The sequence below is a fragment of the Nelumbo nucifera genome, chromosome 5 (assembly GCF_055504915.1).
Source record: "Nelumbo nucifera cultivar China Antique chromosome 5, China Antique-T2T, whole genome shotgun sequence".
Taxonomy (NCBI): Eukaryota; Viridiplantae; Streptophyta; class Magnoliopsida; order Proteales; family Nelumbonaceae; genus Nelumbo; species Nelumbo nucifera.
This window is the reverse complement of record NC_142653.1, coordinates 23,882,446-23,900,000: the sequence shown is the minus strand read 5'-3', so window position 1 is coordinate 23,900,000 and position 17,555 is coordinate 23,882,446. Positions and strand designations below refer to the sequence as shown.

The 17,555-nt window shown below is 38.0% G+C and overlaps 3 protein-coding genes across 4 annotated transcripts; 2 read left to right on the top strand and 1 right to left on the bottom strand.

Annotated features, from left to right (window-relative positions):
- Positions 1-687: 687 nt before the first annotated feature.
- LOC104595835 (putative B3 domain-containing protein At5g66980) lies at positions 688-7,052 on the top strand. Its single transcript, XM_010256751.3, has 4 exons — positions 688-962; positions 1,260-1,638; positions 1,730-1,905; positions 6,110-7,052. The coding sequence occupies exons 1-4, from the start codon at positions 873-875 to the stop codon at positions 6,386-6,388; spliced, it is 924 nt and encodes a 307-aa protein (XP_010255053.1). The 5' UTR covers positions 688-872; the 3' UTR covers positions 6,389-7,052.
- A 2,057-nt stretch (positions 7,053-9,109) lies between these two features.
- Positions 9,110-10,016, top strand: LOC104595834 (uncharacterized). Of its 2 annotated transcripts, none has more exons than XM_088888343.1 (2): positions 9,110-9,304; positions 9,455-10,016. In XM_088888343.1, exon 2 carries the CDS (start codon positions 9,458-9,460, stop codon positions 9,836-9,838), a length of 381 nt encoding a protein of 126 aa, XP_088744469.1. In that variant the 5' UTR covers positions 9,110-9,304; positions 9,455-9,457; the 3' UTR covers positions 9,839-10,016. The 2 variants fall into 2 exon arrangements, with proteins under 2 accessions (XP_088744469.1, XP_010255052.1); XM_010256750.3 differs by having other exon boundaries at positions 9,115-9,304; positions 9,439-10,016.
- Positions 10,017-10,841: 825 nt separating this feature from the next.
- On the bottom strand, positions 10,842-17,254 carry LOC104595833 (uncharacterized). The gene is made up of 7 exons (XM_010256749.3): positions 17,059-17,254; positions 16,525-16,594; positions 15,087-15,146; positions 12,976-13,090; positions 12,379-12,494; positions 12,076-12,200; positions 10,842-11,278 (listed from the first exon to the last, which is right to left on the bottom strand). Exons 1-7 carry the CDS (start codon positions 17,133-17,135, stop codon positions 11,155-11,157), a joined length of 687 nt encoding a protein of 228 aa, XP_010255051.1. The 5' UTR covers positions 17,136-17,254; the 3' UTR covers positions 10,842-11,154.
- Between the last annotated feature and the right edge of the window lie 301 nt (positions 17,255-17,555).

Genomic DNA, 17,555 nt, shown 5'->3' with positions numbered 1-17,555 from the left:
AACATAAAACAATTGTATACTCTTATATGTTATTATTGTGTAGCTTTCGCTTAACAAAATTTGTGCATTGCAGGATATATACATGTATGTATCCATGTATAAACAACTATGTATGATGCATCTAATTTATGTATGTGTAGAATTTTTAGAATGCCATTAAAATGTATGTTTGAAGTATGATTGTTTAGAAGTATGAAAATGATTAATAAAAAGGCAATTTTTAAAAATTGATTTGGAACTGCAATTGCTTTGGCCACCCGGTTTTAAGTCAATGGTTCAACCGTTCAATCTGAATGGATTAGTCTATCATATTTTAAAAGTTAAAAAAAAAAAGGTTAAAATCGTTATTCGGGTCAAATGGATCGATGGTTTGATCGCTTGGATTAGCATGTCGCTGATAAATTCAACAGTTTCTTTCTTGGAAAGCTAACGATTCAGGGCCAAAACCTAAGCAATGTCCTGACCGGTTTTCGGGCCGAACGGTATGACCGTCCGAATCAATATTCAGCATATCTGGAAATATACTATGTACGACAGCTGGGATTCACTTGAGACAATGTTCCAGATGTGTGGCGTGGGTTGAATTAGTAGCGCAAACAATAAAATAAATTCGTGTAATTAGCATCAATTCAGATGCTCCCGATGTGCGGCTGTAGTTTCTTAATAGCATTTGCGCGCAGCAGATCCGGACTCATTGAGTACAGTATCTTTCTATTCTAATTTTGGCGCGGAACAACAACCATTCTTGTTTGCTCTGTTTACACTCCCTGTCCTTCCAAAGTCCGAAGTCTTTACAACTTAGTACCGGGGTTTTAAGATCTTTTTCCCCTGTTGTTCTACAAAGGTTTTCACGGGAAGAAATAGAATTGGAAATGGTTCAGGCTCGCAGGAGAGCCTTTAATCATGACAAGAGTCCGCATTTTTTCAAAGTATTTTTCCCCGATCAAAGCTCCGAACGATTGGTATTATCTTCTATCTGTTCCATATCTTCTTCGATTTCAAACAATACTGGGTTTCGATGAGATTTCTTATAGATGCAAATTTTACTGCACTTTCTTTTTTTTTTCCTGCAACCGAGAAAGAGATAATGTTTTCTTCGGTAGCATCAATGAAGAAGCTTAATATATTGTAATCAAGAGAAGTTAACAGAATAAATAAGAGAAGTTAAAGGAGTAGTTACAGAAATAGATGAGAAATCATATCCATGATTTTTTTTTTCTTTCGTTGTGATTGACTGTGTGATGATATTTATTTTGTAGCGTGTGCCACCACCTTTTATCAAGCACTTCAATGGCGTAATACCTGAGAGGGTCATCCTTAGGAGTCGTATTGGGAGGTTTTGGTCTGTGGAGATGGCGCAAGATGAAGACAACTGGTTTTTCCAGGACGGTTGGAAGGAATTCGTACAAGATAATTCTTTGAGATCTGGATATTTTTTAGTTTTCAGATATAACTACAATTCATCATTCGATGTTCTGATATTTGATAGTACTTCCTGCGAGAAGGAAGAATTTTCGACTTGTACAAATGGTGGTAGGAGAAAAGCAGAAGAAGCTAAGGAAGATTTAAACAAGAATACTTCTAGTTTAAAGCGGGTGTATTTTGTTAGGAACCCTCAAGAGGTTAGGAGAAAGAAATGTAAGTTGTTATAAATACTTTTTTTTTTCAATATTCTGCCACTTTTATTGTTATGTTATTGGCAGTTTATCAATAGGCTTATCTGATGTAGGTGGGTGCACTCAGTCAAAAAGGGCTGTTGCAGTCGAGGCTGAAGAGGAGAGGGTACCTAAAGCAGAAAAGTTGGTTAAGCCTAAAGAGAAGATAGTAACAAAGGCCAACAAATTGGATAAACCTAAGAACCCACAATTTACAGCTTGTTTCAGTATGTTAATGGCACATCTCTTGGTGAGCTTTTTATATCACAACATTTATTTTGTTTCTTTTATAGTTATATTTCATTTAAAATGTGCTGATCCACTATCCACACAAAATGAAAAGAAACAATCTTTCACAAGTTTCAACATCAACACTATTTGGTTTTCTTATTCAATATAGCAAGTAATGGAGGGCCTTTTAGTCCATCGCCATGAGTACAGAACACACTGTCAACCAACCTCGAATGAAGAGTTAACGGAACTGGAGTTCAGACCTTTGAAATTTGTTAAATGAGTGGATGCTAGGTGGAAACTGAAGGCTTGTAATGATGGATCTTATTGGTTTGATATGAAAAATAACTCCATAGTATCATCAGCATTTGGTTCCTTGTAGAGCAATAGCGAAGTGGAAGTTTCACTAATGGGCTGGGTAAAGAAGACAGGGGGAATGAGATGGATAAAATCAGATAAGCATTCAATCTCAAGAGAATAAGGAAATCTGTCTTGGGGAATAAATTAGTTAAAATCAGATTATCAGATAAGCATTCAAAGCCCCCCCCCCTGCCTTTTCTGTGTGTTATGGAGGTTCTGACCCAATTCATCAACAATGCGGGTCAGACAGGCTTATGGGATTTTGAAGCTCTCTTAAAGCCTGAAGGAATGGGCTAGGAATACAGGGGGAATGAGATAGATAAAATCAGGTAAGCATTCAATCTCAAGAGAATAAGGAAATCTGTCTTGGGGAATAAATTAGATAAAATCAGATAAGCATTCAAAGCCTCTCTGTTTTAGAAAGAATGGAAAGAAAACTGGCGATTTGGAAGACTGAGTATCTTTCAAAAGGGGGAAGAGTGACTTTGATCGAAAGTAAACTTGCAAATCTTCCTACTTATTACCTCTCCCTCTTTCCTATACCGAGTAAAGGGGCTAAGAGAATTGAAAAATTACAAAGAGATTTTTTGTGGGAAGGTTGGGAAGATGAGAAGCAAACTCACTTGGTGGCTTGGGATAAGATATGTGCTATGCAATCAGGATAGCTGGGAATTTGGAAATATAGACAGCTAATGAGGGAAATACTTAGCATAACAAGGGAGGTGGGTGTTTGTTTCAAGTGGGTAAGGAGGTCAGCAAATGGTTTTGCTGATGCTTTAGCTAAACAAGGGAATGTAAGGGAGAGACTTTACTGGGAAGTGCTGTAATGGTTGGTGTTTATTAGATCAACCTCTTCTAATAATGGTTGACTCCTGTATCTCAGTTTTAATTTACCTTTAATGAAAGTTACCGTTTCTGATAAAAAAAAAAGATCTGTGCTCTGCATAGTTCAGGTGGATTGGGTCTGAGAAGACTGAAAAACTTTCAATACAGCTCTAATGGGGAAGTGGGTTCGGAGATTTGGAATGAAAGAAAATAGTTGGTGGAGAAAGCTCATTGCAGTTAAGTATGGCCTTCAACCAGGTGGATGGATAACTGCTATTAACCTTCCATCATATGGATGCTCTTTATGGAAGGCTATAATGAATCAATGGAGTGGGATTTCAGGTGGGAAATGGGGATAGAATATGGTTTTGGAATGACAGGTGGCTGGATGAATCAACTTTAGAGGATAAATTTCCTATTCTATTTGCAGAGGCTGAGAACAAAGAGGCTACAGTGGCTGAATCCTTTGAGCTAACTAGAGGGGAAGTGGTCTGGAAACCCAGATTCCATAGAGGTTTTTAGGATTGGGAGGTGGAGGTAATGAGCCTCCTTAATTGCCTAAACAATTTCACTTTATACCCCCAATTAAGTGATGTTTGGACCTGGATTTGGAAGGCTGATGGGAAATTCTCAGTTAAATCCTTTGTGGATGGTTTAACTGCTAGAGGGGAACCTGATTTCCCTTCTAAACAAATCTGGATTCCCTCAACTCCATCCAAAATCAACTTCTTAGTTTGGGCTTCAGCTCTAAGGAAATGTCTAACAAGCAGCAGCTTGATGAGAATAGGAATCACCTTAGATGATCTAAGCTGTGGGATCTGTGGTCAAGAGGAGGAATAAATTGATCATTTATGTATTCATTGTTCCTTTGTTTGGAGGATTTGGTCACACTTCTTTCATGCGATGGGCATTTACTGGGTGATGCCAGGACTGATTCAGGAACTTCTACAGAGCTGGTATATTCCGGGTCTTTCTAAAAGAGGAAAAATCATTTTGGAGGACCATTCCAGCAGCAGTGATCAGCTCTATTTGGTCTGAGAGGAATAACAGAGTTTTTAGTGATCTATGTTAGAAGTCCTGATGAGTTTATCAAATGTATTGTGGCTAAACTAACTTCTTGGTCATCAGTTGTTCCTGAGTTTAGAAATCAGAACATGTTCCTGATTCTAAATTCAGTTAGTTTATGGGAAATCTGATGCTGTTTGTGTGGGGGAGGCTGTCTTGTTTGCCTTTCCACTTGTATGTGTTATTTCAGAAATAATATTACCTTACCATTTTTCAAAAAATGGAGTAAGGGGCAAGACTGATAGAGCAAAGTAGAGCACAAGAATAGGAGATGGAAGTACCTGAGATACAGGAGTAGATTAATTGTTAAGGATGACTTTAAATCTTAAGTGTTAGATGCAAGGTTTAAAATATTGACATGCACGATATGAAAAAAAAAATGGCATATTGTACATTTTGATCAAGCAATACTACATGTTTTTTTATTTGTTCAGTATAATAATTCATAGATAGCTTACTGAGGATGACCTTTGACAACTGAAGTCATTAAAATGCCCAAACTCTCAGTATTTTTTGTATCCAGGTACCTCTATACTTATATGATATGCATGATATGATGTGATACATATCAATACTTTAAACCTTAGTTAGATGAACTTCATTAAGGTAGGTGTCTATATCAAAAGACCAGAAGATATTCACAATGAAACTAAAAGTTATTTCTGATCCGAAAGATAAGGGACAAGCCTTATGTGATCAGCACTTTTATCCAAAGGAGGATGGACATAGAATTTGATTGTGCCATTGATTGTACCAACATCTAGGCCTGTTCAGGTCTTCTACATAGTTTTAGCAGTAAACATATTTTACTTGTTAGAGGTTGGTTAATTAATAAACAGATTGATTTCCCAAGGGAGGTATAATTTGGGACATTGTTTTCTTTTGAACATCAACTTCATCCATCATAAGAGAGCTTCTTTCAGGAGTTCCTAGAAGCTTGGGTGTTCTTGTGGCCATGTAAAAAAGCTTGGAGGTGGGGGAGTTTTAAGGTTCAGAACATAAATAGGGTACCCCCTATAGAAGTGGATTGAGAGATCTGGCTTGGATTTGTAGGGTGGCTAGTTGTTAGAACGCTTCTCACTGGTTGGGGTTTAAAAGAAAGAATTTCCATACTGGAATACATTTGGAAGTTGGGAAGGAGAGACAGCCAAGTTTCAGAAGATGCTTGTTGTAGTATGGTCAAGTTCAAGGTTGAAAGATGAAGAAATTTGGGTTTTTCCCTTGGATATTCTGAAGAGCTGTTCATCCCAAAGCAAGAGCTTAGAAAGTATAACTTGGAAGTTAAACCTTAGATTTTCTCTTCTACGCAAGATGTTAACATACTTATAAAAGGGAATCTGCACCTGCTACTCAATGCAATGTTCTGAAAACTGGAGCAGCAATCCTGCCAAAATGGCCTCTTCATGTTTTGAATGGTTCAACCATGATTTAACTGGTTCAAATGTGACATCAGCATGATGTCATAATTAATTAAAAAATATCAAACCAGAAAACTGTGGAGAATATTTGAACCATTTAAAGTCGTAAGGTTGGAAGTGGAAGAATATTTTGACCAAGGTCAAGGGCTTTTAGGTATTATCCAAGCATTTTGTATTTAGGAACTGAAAGGCCTTTTTTTTCTGGTCAACTTGGTCAGCCAGCTGGTCTGCTCTGGTTTTCCAAGTACCAGGAGTAACTCGCCAATATGACTGAATGATTATGATTGTTGCTACTTGGCATGTCTTTTTGTTTATCATGATAATTGCCTTGTGGTTCCAGTGCTAACTTATTACAGGATTTCCATTTTTCTTAGTTACTACTACCAAAGAAGTGCTCCATGAGAGTAACTTTATGTTTTATCTCAACATCATAGCCTAAGTCTTTCATTTTTCTCCATTTCCTTTTTTTTCTTATTTCTCATTTAATGGATTAGATGTGCTACTCTTGTGTGGCTTCTGAAAAGAACAATTGTCATGTTATGCTTGCAATTGCAGTACATTCCAAAAAAGGTGGTGACTGAAAATATGTTTAAAGTACATCCAAATATGATTCTTTGTGATCCAAGGGGGAGATCATGGCCTGTGAAAGTCTTCACATGGAGGGATGGTCGGATTGTGATTGGTAGTGGGTGGTATGATTTTTGGAAAGCCAACAATCTAAAATCACAAGACGAATGCACTTTTGAGTTCTGTGGAAAAGGAAAGAATGACAATGTAATACAGGTGCACATTCAGCGGTCAAGAGTAATGGCTTCAACATCATTTAGGCATTGAAAAGGAAACAAACAAGTTGAAGACTTGAAGGAATGACCAAATATGCAGATTCTTCTCTTAAATTCAATGACCACAACAATTGGTGCTACCTATAAACCATGGCGCTACATGAACCTTTGAATAATATATAAATTCCTTGGTACTACATTACTGGCAAGTTAGCCTTTGATACAACTTATAGAAGTTCACACTAGAACAAGACTTATTTTAGTATACAGGATGCTTGGACTTGATTAATCTTTGGGTTATTTTTTTCTACATAGTTAGCATGATATTGATTAGTGAAATGTTTCTAGTGCCGGATTTTTTTTTTTTTTTCAGCTTTGAACTAGTAAGTTGTTTTTGTGGCACACAACAATTGGGAATCTCTTTGATTTCTATGAAAACTTGGAAGTAACTACATTGAATGAAAAGTTGGTTGTTGATAGACTTTATCATGCGATAAGAGTTTGAAGATTCAATGAACACTTAGATTTTCTGGTTGTTTTCCAGGAAAAGAAGGAAATACTATGAAACGTAAGGTTTTATGTAAATGTTTGTGGAAATAAAGATTCACTTCTGGGAGTTCAAATTGATGGCATGATTCCTTTTCACGTACGCCGCTCCTAATGCCACAAATAAGTTCAGCGTTTCATTTTCCATCTGTTTAGAACTGCAGTGGTAAATAAGCTTTAGGATAAGCATTGAGTACTCTAGCTACATTAATATCCATTAATAGACACTGGATGAATGCTTTTAATTAAAACCACTCCTACATGATTTCACAAGTTACTCTGAATAAAACGGGCGTTGAATAAGCTCCCTTTTAAGCTGTAGATAGAGAGATGCTGAACAGAAGGGGTACTTGAGACCACCAACTTCTACGGGCTATGAGATCGACCAACTTGTTGCATGTTTTTAAGCTTGTGAAATAAAAATTTTGAGATTCCACATTTACTGGTTCTTTGGCTTTTGTTTTTAAAGCTTGTCAAGTTCACCAAAATAATAAAAAAGGCTTGTTAGGTCAATTTGCAAAAATTCTGCATTTACTTATCCTTTCGTGACTTGTTTAAGCTGTTAATTACGAGGTTCAATATTAACTGATCCTATAGTTTATGCGTTCTGGGTGTGAACATGTGATGGATTAACTCATTTTGTGGTGTTTATTCTTCATCTTCAGGCTAAGAGACCATTTGGGAGGGTTTCAGCATTGGCCGATTTCTCAATTCAAAGAAGCTAGCAAAACCAACTTCACCAGAGAAAGTCGATTTCTCAATTCAATATTTCAATGTAAGCATTTTTGGGCTTTCTGGGTTTTTCATCAAACATAGGTTCGCAGCTTTCCATGCAGAACCTATCTTGCAATGCTGCAATACTATTCCATCCGCACCAATTTTAAATGTTGGATACACCATGCCTGGTGGCCACCGTTCAAAACTCAAAACCAATTATGTATAAAGGTACGTTTGGTTGCAGTCGGAATCAAAATCAAAATCATTTGAAATCAAAATTAGAATGACCTATTCTCATAATCTGTTTGGTTTAGATAGGAATCAGAATCAGAATTGGAATAAGCTGGAATAAGAATTCTCAAGAGAAGGGGAGGGAATGGAATGGTCATTCCCTCAGATGGGGGAATTCCATTCCAACAGAAATGGGAACGGAATTCAGTTCCACCCAACCAAATAGTTGCATGTTGCAAACAGAATGACAGATTGTGATTTCAAACCCTTATTCCCACGAACCAAATGGGCCCTGAATTTGAAAGTGACTTTAAAACCCAAAAGAATGCTTGCAACTGGACCCAATCCGAGTGCAGTTCACTTGAACCATAAAAGCAGATAGAGGACGAGTGGTGCAACTTGTCAAAATTTAAAACCCAAAAGAATGCTCGGGTTGGCCTCTTGTCAAAATTTAAAAACACCAATTCAGTTAGTTTTGATGATTTTCAATTTTTGATATTGCAATCAGCAAAAGGGCTTGAAGCTAGTACTGGTTCACGGTAGTTGCTATGTTCAGCTGAAGCCTGAAGAGGGTGAAACTGCTATCCTGTTTTTGAATTGGATGGGAGAGTCCACTGGTCCTCCAGAAGGGGTGGAACTCGGGTTGACCAACCTGAGTTCACATTTTACACCTATTAGACCGTGTCCAGGTCAGAATTTTTTAGCCTCACCGTTCAGGGGGTGCTATCCCATCATAGAGTACGTAAGGTAAAGACCATCCTACTAACCACAATGACCGTAGATGGAACTACCGAGTCCTGATCAGACATTTCGGGCATCAAAATTGATTGGAGAGAAACCTAACAGACGTTCAATAACACACCCCTTAGACCCTTACATAAGCACTTTGAATTGGGAGAATGACTGATCAGTCCAGTTCAAAATTTTTAGCCCCACTATGCAGGGGATGAATCATTGTTTCTGTGAATGAGCTAAATTCTGAGGCATGACCCATCCGACAGCTATCTAACAAATTGGACGGTTCAAATTTGTTAGATAGGAAGCCCAGTTGTGTTTGGTGGTGGTTTTATAGATATCTCTTCTTTGTATGAGACAAACTCCTATTCACCACTTGATTTGTATCAAATGGAACACGACACAACTCACAATGACGGTGGGGTAGGGGGTCTCGTGCAAATTGCAATCTGACGTCAACTTTGGCTTCCTCTCTCTCTCTCTCGCTCTCTCTCTCTCTATATATATACATATATATAGTTTTATCTTTTATTTTTTTGGGTAAAGCGCTAATATTTTTCTTGGACGATATGCATTTTCTCCGTGGAAAATAAGAGAAGCTCATCTAATCTGTTTTGTCAACCAACCATATTGAATTCACCTTATCCAAACTCTTCTCTATCTCCCCAATACAAAGTCCCTCTCTTTATTGTGGCCGCTCATCTTCAATTTCATAGCCGGAAAAGACCGTCGCCCAAAGGTACACCCACCATCTCCTCGTTAAATTTAACGAGATTTTTTCAAGTTATTCGATTCTCATTCTCCCTTTTTCTGACTATTTCTCCAGTAGAGCTACATAAAATTTTTATTTCTGTCTAATTGCTGTTGCTGTAGGTTGTGAGCCCTGCAGAAAATGGCAACCACGTCCGCTGCACTCTCTGCGGCCACATGTACCAGTGCCGGCGTGATGAGCGGTCGCAATTCGACCCAGAAGAGAAAGAGCAATGTCGTATACATCGGAGGACTGAATTCCTTTGGAGGGTTGAAAGCCCACAACAGCGTAGCTGCTTTAGGGCTTCCTGTATGCACGGAACAGTCCTTTGCTAAGATAGTGAGCTCATTGAAGTCTTCATCCCAAAGCAAAGGAAAAGGTGGGGGAGCGCTCTCTTCTACCTGCAATGCCGCAGCTGAGATATTCAAGATTGCTGCAATCATGAATGGACTTGTTCTGGTCGGCGTCGCTGTCGGCTTCGTTCTCCTGCGAATAGAAGCGTCTCTGGAGGAAGCCGAGTGAGACAGTTTGATCTGTAGACCCTCTCTTTCTTGTGTGTTCTTTTTGAATGTGAACTCGATTATTTTGCCTGTACAAGTAAAATCAAGCAAAGTGGGGTGGCTGTTCAAACTACATATAACAGATCAGTCATACATTTATCATTTTCCACAAAAAAAAATCATGTTTCTTCTGATTGAAAGGCTCTTATCCCAAACTTTGCGAACCTCAGAAAATTCATGCTTCTTATCCACAGTTCCACACCAACATGACAAATGCACACTCAGATGAATTGTGAATGCAGAGCAAGAATGGGAATTTAGTAGGGTCTGATGGTCTCGCAATAATTTGTGAATTGAAACCAAAGTTTGCAGGGCTGACACCCTTATATTCATTCGCAAACACTAGCTGTTTGGTGATTAATTCGCAATTCCTCCCATTAAGACCTTTATTTGCTTGCATCCTGTAGGGGTGGCGGGAGATTGCCCAGCTAAGAGCTCCAACACTTAACCGTAATGCTTGTTAGAAAGAGGCTTGCAGTTAGGGGAGAAACTCAGGCAACCATAGCCCAAACCCTAATGTGTTAAGACATCAACCTTAAGTCCCTAACCCATCATCACCCATGTAGGAACCAAATTTACAAACACATGCTGCCACCATGCGCATACAAGCAGTCAAGCGCACGCCATATGATAAACTTAATATTTCATCATCGTCCTCCTCCCCTTCTCACATAAACATGCTTATAATTCTTACATTAATGTACAATTTGTACTACATCAGGTTAGGGTTGGGTGGCCCTAGTTAGTCAACCCTAACCCAACCTGACTCTATATCCAATTGAATACCAAAAAAATATAGTGAGATTTTACAAATTTGTTACCAGCAATCGGCATGTGTGATTGTGTTCCAGACATGATCGGCGCACCCATCACTCTTCAGTCATGAGTACGTCTGTATCTATTATACAGGAAGCATTTTAGGAATTAAAGACCTGCAACTGAAAGAATGAAATTTTAGACGTGAATTCTGAAAATCTAATGACTTAAGATTGCCAACCCTTCATATAATCCCATTTTGGAATACATTCTTGGTGTACAAAGGCGGGGAAAAAGATGGATGATCAAGATCATCAACCATTCACCTCATCCCAATAAGATTCAGTTGGAGTATTTATGAATTTTACAGACCATATCAATGATGTAGAAAAACACCAACAACAAACAGTCAGTAGCACTGGTCAGCAGGATATCAAACGGGACAGTGGGTCCCACTTCGCAGGCTCCTACGAATTCTTCCTTTGATGAAACTGAAAATCTTCTGGAATAATCTTGAGTCTCTTAGGCAGATGGTTTCTGACAAGCAGAGAAAAGCTGCCAACTAATGAACGCCATCGCCAGTGAGGCAAACAGTTCAAAGCCCACCACCTTAGGAAAGTGCCATCCCAATCCTCGCCTAAGATAGCTGCAAAATTGTTTGCTTCGTAAGGAAATTTTTAAGAAAGGTTAATGCAAGAAAAATCTTACATGGTAAGGAACAAAATTAGAATCTTACTCAAATGGAAACCAGGATTTTCAATAAGAAAAACTGTGAGGCTTCAAGAGGTTTGCGACTAGAAAATGGTTTGGTTTGGGGTGTGTGTGTGTGTTAAACCACCATAGGAATGAGATAGATGAGAACATCAACACAAATGAAACATTAATTGGATAAGGGGAATAAGTAGAGAAACTCCAGTACAGTTCAATGTCAAACGCTGCTGGAATATAACACTTTTGATTTCATACAAAAGAAGACTGCCAAAATTCGAATATTTGCATCCACTCATAAGTCAAAGAAGCATAACAGGAACCAAAAGTGTCCCTTTGACCCAGAAGAGAGTGGTGGCAGCACTGAGTATCTATATGTAGAAACATCACAGAGAAGGTAAATGACCTAAAGAGAACTATTAATGGAGACAAGGTTCAAAGTATCGATATATGTGATACACAAATTGCATTTTGTCGATTCAAAGGGGTGATACACTAAGATTAAAAATGTTCCAAGCTTCAAGAATTGCACCAGAGTATCTTTGGGAAAGTGGCTGCATGTCCCAAATCCCCTTATTTGGGATATTGGTGGGTTCAAAATTGACAAGTATCAGTCGATATGCACCAATAAATTGTGATATTTTGAACCTTTAATGGAAACTAATCTGAAAAGTGATGCTTTTGAAGACAATCATACTGTAATTGAGAACTAATGAGCAAGGTTAAAAAGCAAACCTTGTGATGGATGGCATGGTGGCAAGAATTCCAGCACATGCATAAATTATAGGAACTAAGGTCCTGGGTTTATTCTTCCGAAGCCACATCAAAGATCCCAGTGCAGCAAGAGATACAGTTAAGACCTGAAAATAGAGTAGAAGAAATATGAATCAAGAACCATCAGAACAAAGATATACAAGGAGAGCATTAAACAGATAAAAGAAAGATACTTGACAATGATCATTAAATATCATTTAATTACACTGGTCCAGATAATAGTCACCAACTTGCAGAAACATTAGAAGTAGGAAAGTGACTTACTAGATTTGCATTTGCTTCAAGGCCTTGTAAAATGTATTCCCATGTAAACTCTAATCCTCTTGCTCCCACCCAGAGAGGTGCTAGTCTGTGTAGCACTGAATCAGCAAAAGCCCATCCTGGCAAAAGGAGAAATATGTTGCATTAGCAATAGAAAGAGATTATAGTCTCAACCACAATTATATTCTTGCATGCTCAGGAGAAATACCAACAACCATATGCAAGTATGGCTTTACCAACTTTCATGTATAAAAAATTAATATCAAGAAAAATTTTCCAAAATCTGTGGGAATAAAAAAATAAAAAAGCCCTCTCCCTCTCCCTCCCTCCCTCCCTCGGGAGAAATAGCAACAACCATATGCAAGTATGGCTTTACCAATTTTCATGTATAAAAAGCATTTGTATTAACATCAAGAAAAAATTTCCAAAATCTATGGGGAAAAGAAACAAAGTCCTCTCCCTCTCCGTCTCCCCCTTCTCCTATCCCTCTCCCTCTCCCACCTCCCTCCCCCTCCCCCTCCCCCTCCCCCCCTCCCTCCTCTCTCTCTCTCTCTGTCTGTTGTGTAAAACAAAATATAGAACAAGAAAAGGTATACTCACCAAGTCCAACAGCTTGAAATTTATGATTTTGAGATATGTTTCTATGAGTAAGCTGTGTCAAGGCAAAGTAAAGCCCCGCAACATCAATGAATCCAATTAAAGCTTTCAATAATTCCTGAAAAAAAAAGATAAAGGATTACTGCAATTTATACTTCATATTCATGAAGTATGACTTTGATTATCACATGATATAATATATCTATTTCAAATGAGACCACAAGGTTAACTAGCTATATGGAAGGCAAAAACTTCCAGATGTTGACCACCAATTGGGCACCTTGTGCAAATATATCCATTTTCCAAATTCAAATAATAAAAGAATTCCCCAATGGTAATACATATTACAATTTGCTGCCATTTGTATGTGTATACAGTCCAGCAGTAACTCCATACTAATTTTGATGATCTAACTAACTTATGACTCTGTTATATACTTATATAACCTCCCTTGCCCCCCCCCCCCAGCCCAACAAGAGCCAGGAAAAATGAAAATAAAAAATCACATGTTCTGAATCCAAAACCGTAAGATGGCACATGGTCAGTCACACATGCCGATTCTCAGTTGGTATATATTGACTCACCAAATGCAGTATCTAGTTATCAAGCTTTCACGATTTTCATTCCTATGGACCACATGCTACATGACACCATGTATGGAAGCCTTCCAAAATAATTTCCCCCTTGATCCCAACTTGCAAGATGACCATTGAAGGATGAAGTCTGTAACAGAGTTGGGGGGGAACTCAAGAGAAGTTACCTCCATGTATAAGATCTAAAAGGTACTGTGAAAAGTGGTGAGCAACCACCGATGCCTTATCCCAGTTATATAGGGGTCAGCTCTCTCTCTTGAATAATGTCCCCTGTATTAATATGTTCCCAAGCAGCCTCCTAGATGAAGAAAGAGACTATTAAGGGAACCAAGGAAAGACAAATTATCCCATGGAAACAAGGAGGGCAAGGAACCAGCATTAAGGTGATGAAAGAAAGATCTAGTGGAAAAGGTGCCTTGGGGGGTTGAGGACACCTGATGCATTTGTTGAGAAAGAGGAGGAAAGGAAGACTTCATTGAGGGAGGACGAGAGATGAGACCTCTAAAGATCTAATGGAAAAGGTGCCTTGGGGGGTTAAGAACACCAGATGCATTTGTTGGTAAAAGGAGGAAAGGAAGACTTCATTGAGAAAGGATAAGAGAGCTGAGACCTCTAAAGTTTCAGAATCAGTGAGGGCCCTACAGAAATGCCTAAGATGACATTTGATTGAAAAACTCTGCTAACCAGCCTGGAATTTTACAGGCATGGATTGGAAGATTCAAGCCAACAAGTAATCTGCTCAGCTTTCCACTGAGAATTCCAAATCTGGCATCATTGACCCGTTACCAGTTCTAATATCATTCTTCCTACCTCAACCCCACTGCTAAATACCAATCCTAATGCATATCCTGATAACATACTTCATCCATGGTAATAAATGCTAGAAGAATCCCCTAAACTGCATGCATTGCTGCAGAAATGTAACAAAATTAATCATTCTTGGGTTGCCAGACACATAAACCCTGTATGTCATATATTCTTCAAGAATAAGTGTTCTACTCTTAATTACAGGCCCCTGCATTCCTGTTTCTATGGTATCCGAAGAAAACAACACAAAAATCATTGTATAGTCAGTGGAGAAATATACGTAACAAATCTGGAAGACTCTGTTTACCTGTGTTCTTTGTTTTGAAGCTGCAAAGAGCACTCCAATTATTCTTAGAAGTGAAATGTATGTGTGTATGTATGTATGTGTGTGTGTGTGTTATAGTATCTATCAACAAATAAAGCTACTCTTATGTTACATATGTAGATATAAATTACATGCTATTTTTCATCAAAAACAGTAAATAAGAAGATATCACAAAAGACCGAAATTTGTAAGTACTGATATTCATACTTGTCAAACTTTCCAAGTGCAAGAGTACAAACTTATATATCAACTTACAAAAAAGACAAGTTAAAAATTTCAAGCTTCCATTAAGAAAATATGGAAATATTATTTTTTTTATAAACATGGACATATTAATGCAGGAATAAAGAGGTTCATTTAGAAAACTAAATTAAGTGACAAGTCAAAACCTGATATGGATCAAAACTGTCATTCTCGGGTACTTTGAGAAATGTTGCCAGACACACAAGCTGTCAATATAAACAAACAACATCACAATTCCATTTAAAATGTTGAGAGGCTTGTATGTCAAAGCATAGAAAAAGAGCATCCTCAAGATAATATCAAACAAAATTACTTCTTATGGGTATATATGAATGGAAGACAAATAATGCTGGACAACAAACAGTTATACTTTATCTGTATATAGAAACTAGCAATTCTACAACCAAGGACTAAAACCACAGTTGAGGATAAATCACTAAATGAAGTTGCTTTCAACAGATCAAGCGCAACAAACTCAGGTGAGAAGGGATGCAAAGAAATCTATCTAACCCAGTAGCCTTTTATGTGGTACATTGTGCTATAAAAGGGTTCCAGATGTTCCCTACATCACCTTATGCCATGTTGCAACTGGCAAAGAAGGAAGATTACTTTTGAGGCTATTTGTGAAAGATTCCTACTGCTGTTGTTACTTGTAAAAAAAGTCTACACAGTGATTGAACCATGCATGTACTTCTCTCTCTCTCTCTCTCTCTCCCCCCTTCAGGATGTCAATCAAGTAACACAAATGTGCAGGGCACACATTCATTTTCCCAATGTTCAATGCATAATTCTAACATTTTCCTTGGTTGGATGTGGGTTTTTACATTTCTTGATCGATATGGTCTTTTTCCTTCTTTCTCTATATTCACATCCTAAGACAACTCTAGTGATGAAATGTGATAAATGCCTTAAATGAAAATGCAATAATATAGGCTATGTCCAATAAAAGCCACATAATGTATTAGACAAGTTCCATGGAAACACTAAACTGAATCTTGCTTGGATTTTTTAGTTTAACATCTAAAAGTTTAAATTCCTTTAGATGTGGATACTATGAAGGGATGTTGTGGAGTTCCTGTAAGGTGTTAGTAACTTAATACCAACAATTATAGCATAACAAAAGGGGTAGATAAGGAGCTGGTTTGATTTCAAATATATTGATGAAAAAATTATTTGAATCCTAGACAGGAAACAATGAAGATACGCATCAGGATCAACATGGAAACTTGAGAAAGAAAATAAATGCATGCTTTGTTTAATGCAGTCAAGGCCAGCTGCGCCACTTAACCAAGTAGCACAGTCGACTACTAGCCAGCCACTGTTATTCAAGTCAACTTGAGCCAAGATTATGGAACCTAGTTGATAAAATGCATAGTAGCGAGCACCAAAAACCAACAAAATTGTAACAAACACTTGTCGACTCAGATTTTTGGTAATAGTTACCACTTCCAAATAATATCAGTAGGTTAAGTGGCAGGCCGTAGAATGCCATATTAAAGAATCCCATTGTGTTCTTATCAATAAAATGACCCTAGACAACACTAAGACTCCTACAGAGACCAATTATAAATCATGCTTACCAACCTTCACTAAAGCTGTTCCAAGATATACAATGGCCGCCTTAACAGAAGTACCAAAAGTATCATACTCTGATCTGCACCACATACCAGCACAAAATCAGTATAAAATTTACAACAAATACAAAGAACCGACAGCTCTCAAAACAATTCTGAAAAGAAAAGGAATATTATAAAATTTCACTAGAGAATGTAAATCAAGCAAATAGTAATCTAAACCCTTATAAAAGCTTTTCGATAATTTCCACTAATTTGTCTACAAGGTAATCAGGACCATCCAAAAAGTGCGCAGATACAAATTCGACTTTAAAAGGGAGATTACTTACAGTAAAAACAACTATTTGAGAGAGTTGGACGAGATTCAAAAAAAAGAGCAAATTTTGAAATAAAGTATCATTCCGATCGAACAGACGGAAGAAGCTAAATTTGATAATGGGTCCGTTTTCAATTTCATAATTTGCGAAGTAGGTCGTAAGATCCTGGAGGTGGGGTACCATGATGGCAGATCTGTAAATTATCGAGAGAAACTAGGAGGACTTACAATGGCGTTGCGGAATAGTAGACAGCGTGAGGACCAAACGTAAGAATTGCGCAGTTGAAGAAGTGAAATACCGTCATTCTCTCTCTCTCGGGTTCGAGCAGAGGAGGACACTTCTACTTTGAGAGGACGAGCGAAACGCAGGGAGAGAGAGAGACGGAGCCGCGGAGGGATAAATAAAAGGCTAAATAAATTTAACAGGTAGAAGGTACTCCTGATATATGCCCAATTTACGAGTTATGCCGTTCCCTACATTATCATTTTTTCGCCAATCGCTATGATAGAAGGTGTTTTTGGTAAATTACATATAATAACCTACAGGCCCTACACCTCACTTTGCAGTTAGCACCAGCAATTGGCCTAGAACCGATGATGCTGGACATGACATGACCCTCCCTTGCTGATCAAGTGCTCTCAGCTCAGACGCAGCTTGTTAGACTGTACCGTTGCACATTAAAACATTAAAAGTCCTTCACCCCAACAAAAACAAGGTGACTTTT